At 38.4% G+C, this 12131-nt stretch overlaps 1 protein-coding gene across 8 annotated transcripts in view; it reads left to right on the top strand.

The window, feature by feature from the left end:
* ADAM23 (ADAM metallopeptidase domain 23) overlaps nucleotides 1-12131 on the top strand; it is a 199787-nt gene that overhangs the window by 62135 nt on the left and 125521 nt on the right. For all 8 annotated transcript variants that reach the window (XM_075829866.1, XM_075829862.1, XM_075829863.1 and 5 more), the window contains exons 4-6: nucleotides 998-1061; nucleotides 7184-7266; nucleotides 9161-9224. In XM_075829866.1, coding sequence (XP_075685981.1) covers nucleotides 998-1061; nucleotides 7184-7266; nucleotides 9161-9224 — 211 coding nt within the window. The remainder of the gene's footprint in view (nucleotides 1-997; nucleotides 1062-7183; nucleotides 7267-9160; nucleotides 9225-12131) is intronic.

The following is a 12131-nucleotide window of genomic DNA, read 5'->3' on the forward strand; positions in this document are numbered from 1 at the left end:
AGTGATGTCAAGGGCTTTACCAAAACAGGAGTGACCGGCAAGAGAGCTTGAAGGCCCGACATCACTGTGCATATATGGATAGTGACGTCAAGGGTTTCCCCGGTCTTCAAAGCTGAAAATAGCGCTGTGCCCGGGGAGTCCTTGACGAGTGGAGGAGCACCCTCTGCTCCTCCGCTTTGTACTAATGCTGAAGCTGACTGTTCTTTGCTTCAACATTGGATTCAACTTCATCTGCGTCCTGAGGACACAGATACAGTTGACACTGGGATATACCACTGGCCATCCGGGACAGCAGCGCTGAATCCGGGACGGTTGGGAGGTATGCTTGTGTCCATTGATATTTCACTGAGTTGTGAGATCTGAATAACGGAGTATATTTTAGATCTATTCCTAGCCCATGGCTGCTTTGTAGAGTGCATCTTTTTGCTGAGGGTACAGCAGATGAGAAGAGGTCAGGTCAAGTGCTCAAGCTACAAGGAAACAGAGAGTGGCATTTTAGTTCTTATGTCATACAAACATATAGGTAAATTTGTAGTGGAACTTATGTAATCTCTGAGAAGTCACAGTCACACTTGCAAAATATCTATATACTTCCATATATAGAGTTGCAAGAAAAAGTAAGTAAACCGTTTGGAATTACCTGGATATTTGCATTGATTCTGGGATTCTGGGGATTCCACTCCTATAGGGAGTCCCTATTCTGGCTGCGCTATCTACAGGGGGTGGCATTATACAAGGGGGGTGTGGCACTATTTACAGGGACAATGTGGCACTGTGTGTGGCACTATCTACATGGGTACTGTGGCACTATCTATCTAGGCACTGGCACTTTACATGTGTATACTATGGCACTTTATATGTAGGCACTGTGGCACTATGTGGTCACTGTGGCACTATCTACAGTGGGTGCATTTTGGAAAGGTTGTGCATTGTATTGTATGCGTCCACATAGCAATCTTAAGTCTACATATTATATATTTCTGTCTGTTTCTTACAGTGGCCTGTTGTCCTCAGATTACGTGGAGATTGAGTTCAAAGAAGGAAAAGCAAAATTAAATAAGGTAATGTAACATATCAAATTCAGAAAATGACAGACCACCAAATGCTACGAAAACCTTTACTCTTGTTACATGTATATTGTGGAATATTCCAATACCGATAATAGTTAAAGCGGTTGTCCAGAGTTAGAAAAAAGGTTCTGCTTCTTTTTTTTTTTACCAGGAACAGCGCTACTCTTGTCTATGGGCTGTTTCTGGTATTGCAACTCAGCTCTATTCATTTGGGTGAGACAGAGCTGCAATACGAGGCACAAATTATTGACAGAAGTGGCATGTTTCAGGAAAAAGAGGACTCTTTTTTTTCTAAACTTAGACAACCCCTTCAATGCATTTTATGGCTGCAGAGTCCACTGTTGGCAGTGGGTCTGTTAGATTTCCAATTTGTTTTTACCAGGCAGAAAACATTAGCACCCTACACTAATTTGCCCTTCAGGGGCAATAAAAACCTGACGGAGCGGAATGATGACACCAGTGTGAACAGACTCTTAGGGCATGACCAGACGTGGCGTATTTCTTCCGCCACTGTCCGCATCAATGCCGCACATAATCTGCGTTGCAGATTCTGTTGCGGCTCTGCCTAAAATTGGCATTAAATTGATGCTGACTAGCCGTTGCGTATTGAGGTGAAAGTACTTCCCTTCTCTCTATCAGTGCATTATAGAAAGAAGGGACAGCCCTTTCCCTAGTAAAAGTAAAAGAAATTCATACTTACCCGGCCGTTGCCTTGGTGACGCGTCCCTCTCTTGACATCCAGCCCGACCTCTCTGGATGACGCGGCAGTCAATGTGACTGCTGCAGCCTGTGATTGGCTGCAGCCGTCACTTGGACTGAAACGTCATCCCGGGAGGCCGGACTGGAGGAAGAAGCAGGGAGTTCTCGGTAAGTAAGAACTTCTATTTTTTTTACAGGTTGATGTATATTGTGATCGGAAGTCACTGTCCTGGGTGCTGAAACAGTTACTGCCAATCGTTTAACTCTTTCAGCACCCTGGACAGTGACTATTTATTGACGCCGCCTAGCAACGCTCCCGTAACTACGGGTGCACACACGTAGTCACCCGTAATTACGGGAGCCCCATTGACTTCTATGGGCCTGCCTGTGCCGTAATAACAGCCTGTGATTACGGGCGTTTTTACGTTAGTGTGCATGGGGCCTCAGTCTGGCTGTAGACCTAGAAATACATAGGTCCAGCCAGAATGAAGAAATGTCATGTTCGTAAAACAAATACGTTACGCAACACACATAACATCTGCGGATTTCATTGCGGAATTTTGACTCTCCATTGAAGTCAATGGAGAAATTCCGCAACAAGTCCTTTACACTTCCGCAACAACCAGTGTATGCTGCGGACACCAAATTCCGCACTGCAGCCTATGGTCTGCAGCGGAGTTTTCCGCAAAGTGTAAACGAACCTCACTAAAAAGCTGTGGAAAGCAATGGAGAAACGTGTACGCTGCGGATTTCCGCAGCGGACTGTCCGCAGCGGAATTCCAGAGCAATTCCGCCACGTCTGGTCATGCCCTTAGTCTATAATTGCACGTTCAGGATTTGCCTATGGAAAATCCTGACATCTATTTTACAAAGAATCCTCGGCAGAAAACCGAGACTGACACTCAGATTTCTGCCGGTCACCTGCCAGCGGATCCGAATGTGGATTACACCTATTACCAATAAAGGGGCTAATCAACGACTTTTCTATGCAGAATTCACCCCAAAAAATACCTAATTTACTTACAGTGGATGTGTAACGTGAGTGGATTTGACGAGGATTTAGGCACAGAATCCATGTGTATATCCTCACCAAATCCTGAACATGTGAACACATCCTTTTATAGTAGCTACTTCTTGCTGTGTTTTTTGTCCTAAAATTAAGGTTACATTTTATCTTAGTTTTGAAGAAAAAAAATGTAATCTTCCTTTTCATAAGAACCGCTGAAGGATTGTCTTTAAGAAGATCAGTGTAGTATATGAAGATATGAAGACATTTGATCCTGATTTCATAGGTAAATCTCTAAGGATTGTACTACTTATGTCAGCCGCAAACCCATTAACAAAAGTCATTCTAGGTAACATTTAGATTCATTGCTGTGTGTAAAAGCTTCCTGCAGCCTTGCACTGAGCCACTATCTGTAACCTGCACACTACAACAGAAGGCTTAATACACTTAGAAATGTAACTTTAACAGCTGGATGGAGTCAAGTGCCTTTGTAGATTTTTACAGTGTAAGCAATAAATTATAGATGGAGGTGAATGTCATTTTTATTTTTTACATTTTAACAGGCTGGAACAATGCAAAATGCTTACTAGAATTTGATGTCATGTCAAAGGCAGTGTGCACTATGTATCCAAAAACACGTACTCTTTCCTGTGTTCTCTTTTAATATTGTGGCTGTGCGCCAAGCCCTTAAATTTACCTTCGATAAAGTTCAGCCAAATTTTGGTAATCTGTTACTCGAGGATCAAGGAAAACACCGGATTATTGGATCTTCCAGGTTACAATACATGACGTACAAATTTGTATTTTTTTTATACTCTATCTTGTCATTTTCATTCCCATCATTCGGGTTTCCAGCTCTGATTTAGCTAAACTCCAGACTGCATCAGAGTTTTACATTTTTGTTATGGGACTATTTGTCACTGATTCAGGATTGTCAGAGTTTCTGGAATGTTCATTTAAGGATAATAACATTTTACTGTAATTTCTTCACCACCCTCCTTTACATGGCCGTCGGCAAGCTTGGCAAAGCTAAGAAATTTGTTACCGACAAAATGTTCTATGTCTGCTGAATATTAACTAGAAAGCCTTGCTCCTTTGTATAACAAAGGGTATAGACACAGAGATTTTACCTTTCAACCTTTTGTGTAGTTGGCAGACTGATAATATTTGCATGTTTAGTGACAATCTAATTGTTTTGAGCAGATGGAAATTGGTTTCACTGGTCCAAAAATGTATCATACCGTACTTGTTCTCGGTCACTTATGACAGTGATTGTTTTATTTATGACTTATGATTAATTGTCCAGGAATGTACTGTGTGGGTACAATGCATAAATAGATTATTATTTTTTGTTATTTTATATTACATTGCGTAATATGTATAAAGCAAAATGGGCTATTGTCTTGCTCTAAGAATAATAATAAAAAAAGGTTTATTTACAAGAATATGGAACAAAGTAACCAAAGATGACTTAGTTTCTCTATTCTAATTCTAGGTTTTCACTAGACTCTTTACAAATACCTTAGAAAATAATACAATGTACATAAAAATTCATTTATTCTCATGATTTAAAACAATGGCTATTCAGTGATTTATAGAAACAGGAACACATGGGAAAAAAATCCAAAAAACAGAATATCTGTCACTGTAGTAGCAGACATATTCACCTCCTTAGTGCTTGCCGAAGATTTGCAATGACTACACTCGTGACACGTATGTGAAAAAAACACACAAAACTCTATCTTCAAACTGAAGCCATTGGGCTGTGATGATAACATTTCATCCCAACAATTCCGATAGCCCTAAAGGGAACCTGTCACTACAGGATAGCCTAATAGAAATAAACTAGTGGGTACATTGGCATTCATTAATTATTTCCACCCTGGACCCCTGAGGGGGGAGGCAAAAATCTGGTGGTTGTTAAGAGGGGCTACCTTTACTGCTCCGTACAATAATCTGAATAAGTGATCCAAGAAATGCCATACTCTATAAACATTTCTTGTTCCACAGTACAAAACAGGATAATATTCTGAATCATAAACCAAGGGTCTAATTCTACAAATACAACTAATCTTTATTAATTATTATTAGAAAAACAATCTTAGATTAAAATAAGTCACATGAAAACGGTGAATCATTTGCACAAAAATGCTTATAAGGCAGATGTGTCCTCTAAGTCAATAGAAATACAATAAAGAAAGATCATGTATGTAAAAGAAATAAAATACAAATAAAATACAAAAAGTAGGCATGTCACATATCAAAATCACTGATATCACACATCACCAAAGCTGTATTATTCCACATATAACACAGTATAACTGAATAAAGAGACCAGGAAATGAATCTGTGTTGACAGAAGCAACTAAAAGACTGAAACAACTTTTTTAGAATAAGCTGTCATATGTGTGTACATGAGGAATAACACTATTTATGACCGTTATAGGACTTGTGTTTGTCGCTTTTTTTTTTTGACCAGTTTTGCTCTTTGCAGACTATCTCTTAGGCCACCATTCAGACAGTTGTGTAAGGTCTGTGATATACGGACCGTGTGTCGGCCGTATTTCCCAGATCGATCACAGTTTAAGTAGCCAGAATAACAAAAATAACGGAAGTGCCGGATCCGTTACATAACATACACTGACGGCGCCAGGCAGGACCTTTGACTTTAATAGATTCTGCAAGCTGCACTATTTTGTCTGCCAAATTTGACGCCATTTGCGACGAGTCTCCTGAGATAGCCTCGGACGCAGATGTACACAGAGCTTAAGATAGATAATTGAGAATTTTCTCATTGTGTACAGCATCTTAATATATATTTGTTCCACTTTAATTGACCTTTAAAAACATTGCAACTAATAAATCAACATAGTTCTGCTTACTGGGAAAAAAATGCACACATTGACAACATTAACAACAACACATCTGCCAATATAGATTTTAAATTGAGGGCGTATTTCTATATAGCATTTAATTATATCTCAAGGACAGTAATAATGATATTTACGCTAAATTTGCATAAAGAAGTAAACATGCTTCTTGGTTAACATCCTTCCATACACTATAGGAAAATAACTGTCTGCAGAGAATTTTATAACTTAAAGTAAATATTCAGTTGTGGTTCTAAAATTGTATGAAACTCAATATTAATGAGTAAACCTTTTACTTATTTTCTTCCGTGTTGGCTGCTTTTTAGCTCCGTTTCATATGGACACAATAATGATTAGTGACTCCTTCTTAGCTACATTGTCTATTACGGGTCTGAGGTGGTCTACTATTAATATTTGTCTTATTAGAAGCTAAGACTGCTGATCTGTCCCTTGCCCATACTTTACACTGCAGCTCTGCTTATTCAAGTAGGCCTCTATGTATAAGTACACCACAAATTCACCAGAAAGTCAGTGCATGGAATTCCTGATTTCCATTACACTTATAGCAGAATGATAATAAACGGCTTGCAAGTAAACGGGCAGACGTCCACTCGTATCTTCTAGTCATGATTCTGGCAGACTCTCTGTAGAGCTGAGCGGTGATGATAATGTACCCATTGCTTGTCAAGAGGGAGACATGTTGTATAATGGATCAGGCTCTCAGTGATAATAAATGCATATTTAGACATCACTCTAAGGAGAGTTTCACTTTAAACTTTACACTATCTTATTGTGTCATTGAGCCATGCCAGAAAATAGCAACATTTTTGGCGGACCCATATACTAAAATGGGTGAGGCGGACCCCAAATACAGACATGAATAGGACATGTTCTATAATTTCCGTAACAGACGCATGGATCCGCAAAAAAAATTGATGTGTGCATGACCCCATAGAAATGAATGGTTCATGTTGCTATCCACAAAAAAAGGGATAGGACACAATGGTCGTGTGCATGAGCCCTTATGGAAGCCACGGACAATTGTCAATGGTGTGCAGACAATTACTGTTATTCATTATTTTTTTCTTGCTGAGAATGATTTTGAGATAACTGTAAATGTATTGAGAGTTATCCAAGCGATTCCTCTAATCCTTCTTTGAATGATGTGAAATAAAAAAAAAAAAATTAAATAAAAAATAGTCCAACCTTGTGCAACAAATTTATGACGGAGCATTATAGGTTAACAATTATGTGATGGTGGTGGGGGTTGTGCTGCATTGTCACAACCCCCAAAGCTGCTTTTACTTATCAGAAAAACAGGCAAAGTCTACTATTTGGTACCCACCTCGTTCTATAGCTATATCAAAAAATAAATGACTTGGATTTATAGCATGTGAAATAAATGTGTCATTGTCAATGGGACCTTTTAGCCGAACGCCACGGAGTGTTTTTTTTTTTTTACTGTAGACTATAAATAGAAAATGTCATTTTCATTCCAAGTGAATACATGATTGTGAATTCATTCTTTTGTTCCATAGGGAGGAGAGCATTGCTACTATCATGGTACCATCCGAGGTGTCAAAAACTCCAGAGTGGCGATTTCCACTTGCAATGGTTTACAGTAAGGAGAAAGCTGACATTCTAGTTTTTGTTTGTGTGTTTGCACTTTGGCACATACTTTAATCGTCGATATGTGCAGAAATTGTACTTCCTCTACAGAAATATTAACGTTAGTTTGTAAATAAAATCAAAACTGGACTATTTTTCTTGTATTCTTAAAGGCTATTTACACTTTTGAAAGCGCTTTTCTAAAAAAAAAAAAAAAAGTTAAAAAAAAAATTATTATTAAATCAATGTTTCAGTGATTTGAAACATTTTTAAGTTGACTTTTATTAAAAAAATGTTGTGTTTTCCGATCCTTCAATATCACCGGATCCAGTCAGTTCAGCTGAAATGACGGCTCGACTAAAAACATTTTTTAATTAAACTCAATTTAGAAAATGTTTGAATTACCTAAAACATTGATTTAATAATAAAAAAAGCTTTCAAAAGTGTCATATTTACATGAGCGTGTCCAATTTGCATTTGCAAAAAACACAATTTTTTTCATTTATATCACTGTCCATGTTGCCTCCACATGGTTTCTGTGTGTCATCCACTTTTCTAATCCATTTGTCTCTTCTGCACGTACTTCGTAGATTTCTATTTTTCTTCTTTAGCAACTGATCCGTGAAAAACAGACAGCGCACGGATTTCATTTGTGTGCTGTATGTTTTTTTCACGCACCCATAGACTTCAGTGGGCACGTCCGCTCCGCAAAAACGGACCGGAATAGGGCATGCTGTTAGTTTCTCACAACAGAAATACGCTCCGTTGAAAAAAAAACAAAAAACGGATGTGTGAATAGCCCCATTGACTTTTTAAAGTGGACAGCACTGGACGAGAAATAGTTAGTGTGAAAAAGGCCTTAAGTGGCTCCTCACATAAAAAAAATTATTTCTCTTGTTGTATACTAGTTTAAACAGATATGCCTGCAGATTGTATGGATCATTTAAAAAAAAGCTAATATAACAATAAAATGAAAAAAACATTCATAAACAGTCCCAGATAAACAGTCATTGATAGAATCGTGTTAGAAAGCCAAAGCCGTTATTGTGAGCCGATCTCAGACTTCAAGCTAATGAATTATTAACAATAAGATGTTACTCTGTGCCGGCAATACAGCTTTAAAAGCACCCTTCCTGTACCACACCGGCTTGGAAGGGCATTTTGCTAATCTTACAACTTCAATGTCCCTAGACACTTTTAATAATGTAGCCTTCATTCTCAAGGACAGTGAAGAATACAGACTTCCAGCTGACCGCATCCATTGCTGCTCGATACACATCATACTGACACTGCTTATTACTTGGCTTCTTTACCCTATGTAAATGCAATACTACAACTGTTTCTACACGCATTTACTTGAGAGATTGATATAATTCTGGACATTATTATATGTATTTATGTACATTTATGTCAATGGCGAGATATCGAAATATTTTGCCGAAAAAATATTAAAATTCAAAAACAATCGATTCAAAATGGCAAGAATCATTATCAGCCTTCTTTATTTAGCTATATGTGTATTACTCATTATTTATTTAGCTATATGTGTATTACTCATTATTTATTTAGCACATATACCACAGCATTGTACAGCAATCACATTCACATCAATCCTTTGTTCCCCTATTGGGCCTACAATCTAATTTCCCTACAAATATTTTTCTTGCCCGTTAATATGTAATGTCCAGTGACAAAAATCAAAACAAAATTTTATAATTTGTAACATGTTGGCTTAGGTGGTACAAGGTATAAAGTCAGAACTGTACCAAAAAACACCATATCTCCAGCGTGCTGCGTTTTCTCAAAATGCAGCTGACCCAAAAATAGGTGGGATACCGTTTGATTTTGATAGCGAATAATTGGTAAATTTTGTGGTATCTGTTTAATAGTATGTTTTGTTTTTTTAGCGGAATGTTTGATGATGGCACTCACACCTACACCATACATCCGGTGGACATAACTCACAATTTTGTAAGTATTTTACATTGACCACTGTAAACCAATTCATTTGCAAACCCAAAAATATGCTGCCAAAATGTACAAATCACACCATGTTATTCTACCTTTGTATGTAACATATTTGTGGAATTGCGCAATAATACTTTTTTGAAATAAAAGTGGATATTTTTGAAATTGGCATCCAGAAACATTTTTGGTTATTGTCTTTTTAGTCACCAGATGTTTTGGTGGATGAAATTTAGCAAGGTTCGGGTGGGGAGGACGCTTTTATGGAAAAATCAGAACAGTGTCAAAGATGTATAAAAATCCTGGTAAATTTATACTGGAAAGCGCATCAACTTATATCAAGTGCTCCAGTGTCGTCAGCAGAATACAGTCAATGATGAGGGAACAGGGTCTATTGTGCAAAGTAATTACAAACATCACAGCAGCACTTGTGCTTTTCCATTGTGAGTATAGATAGGGTGTTCACCCATTAAACCCATGCCTCCCAACCGTCCTGGATCCAGCAGCGCACTCCTGGATTCTGGGCGATGTCCCGCTGTCCTGGATGACCGATATGTCCCTGTTTTAACTTTATTTGCATTCTCAGAACGCAGATAGAGTTGAAATCAATGGTGCAGAGGGAACTCCTCCATTCGGGCATTATATTGTGTGTTTGGGGAGAACTATCAGGGCATTATGCTATGTAGGGGGGCACTATCTGGATATTAAACTCTGTGGGGGGCACTATTGGGGCATTTTATTTTGTGAAGAGGCATTTTGGGGCATTATACTGTGTGTGGGAGCATTATATTGTGTGTGAGCACTATGGGAGCATTATATTGTTTGTGGGGGCACAATGGGGACATTATACTCTTTGGAGAGGCACTATGGGGGCATTATACTGTGTGGAGAGCACTATGGGGCATGATACTGTGTGTGAGGGCACTGTGGGGGCATTATACTGTGTCTAGGGGCACAATGGTGGCATTAAACTTTTTGTGAGGGCACTGTGTGGGCATTGTACTGCGTGTGGGGGGTACTATGGGGCATTATACTGTGTGAGGTTGCTATGTGGACATAATACTGTTTGTTAGGGCACTATGGGTGTATGATATTGTGTGGGGGCACTATAGGGGCATTATAAGGTGTGTGTTTGCTACTTTGGGCATTATACTGTATAAACAAGGCACTAAAGGGGCATTATACTGTGTGGGGGGCACAATAGCAGCATTATATTGTGTGGGGAAGAACTAGGGGCATTATACTGTTGGGAGGCACTATGGGGCATTATAGTGTGTGTGTGGGCGGAACTATTGGGGCATTAAACTGTGTGGGGAGACACTATGGGGGTATTATACAGTGCGGGTTGTCCCTCTGTGAATCGCTAAAGTTTGAAGGTATGAATAAACACCTGCTGACAAAACTAGAAGAGCAGCTCTGGAGGATTTACTTTGACTGTGGCTGCTCTCCCTTATTTTCCAAATCAAAATGAATTCCTCTTGTAAAAGTGCAATTCTGATTCTTAAAGTATATTAGGAAATTGCTGATTAAACATCCTTTACAATGGTAAGCTTGCTGGACACATTTTAGAATGTGCCAGCTGCTCAATTTGTAAGAGCACGGCCGGACGTGGCGGCGTTTTTCCGCTGCAAATGTTGGCGCAGATTTGGGGTAATTACGCAACAAATCTGCACCAATATTTGCATATTTGACAGGTAATTCAGACATTGCCGAAAAGACAGCGGACGTGCCACAGATTTCAGTTTTTGAATTGCAAAGGCTGAAATCCACAGTGAAATTCCGCTTCTTCTCCTCAACAGTCAGTGCATGCGGCGGAGGGAAAATTCTGCACCACAGCCTATGGTCCGCAGCTGAGTTTTCCGCAACGTCTGAACTAACTTTCCTAAAAATGTATTGAAACAACTGTAAAAAACGGCTGCAAGAGAATTCCACTGCGGACTGTCTGCAGCGGAATTCCACAGCAATTCCACCACGTCTGGCCGTGCCCTAACTGTCCTTTTTCTTAAGCAAATTGCAGCCTGTATTTTTGAATGTCTGAAGTAATTTAACAACCTGGTTAGCAGAGAGCAGAAGTTGCCATGTGAAATTTGGCTATAATCTTTAGGCTATGTTACACGGTATATGTACAGGTTGAAATAATACTAGAGAGAAAACAGCCTCTAAATCCAGGCATTATTTAGCTAAGTTTCAGAGCGTTTTATTTATTTTTGCAAGCGTTTTCTAAGTGTATTTTGAGGTAAAAGAAAAAGTGTTTATTTTTAAGTGTCGTTGGAAAAGAGTTAAAATCATCTTGTAAAACACTTCTTTTCTACATAGCGTATTTTTACCTGCCGCTTTTTACCCATGTTTTTCGGACTATAAGACGCACCTGACTATAAGACGCACCCAGGTTTTAGACACATAAAATAGTAAAAAATAATTTCATATTTTACTGCTTTTACAAATAAAAAACTCTTTGTTAAAAAAAAAATTGTTCTGTTTTACCACATTCTGAAAGCCATAACTTTTATATTTTCTCATCAATTGAGCGGTGTGAGGGCTTATTTTTTGCGGGACGAGCTTTAGTTTTCATTGGTACCATTTTTTGGTACATACGATTTTTTGATCACTTTTTTTTTTGTTAGTGCTAAGATGACAAAAAATCAAAGATTCTGGTGTTTTAAATTTTGTTATTTACGCCGTTCACTATGTGAGTTAAATAATGGTATATTGTAATATTTCTGACTTTTACGGATGCAGCGATTCCATTTTTATTTATTTTTTTACATTGTGCTTGGGGAAAAATGGGAAAAGTTTGTTTTTTTATAACTTTTAATATTTTGTAATTTTTTTTACACTCCTCAGTATTTATCTAACTTTTTTTTTTACATATTTTTTTAGTTCCCCTACGGGACTTGAACCACCGATACTTAG

This window comes from Rhinoderma darwinii, chromosome 6 (assembly GCF_050947455.1).
Source record: "Rhinoderma darwinii isolate aRhiDar2 chromosome 6, aRhiDar2.hap1, whole genome shotgun sequence".
Classification (NCBI taxonomy): Eukaryota; Metazoa; Chordata; class Amphibia; order Anura; family Rhinodermatidae; genus Rhinoderma; species Rhinoderma darwinii.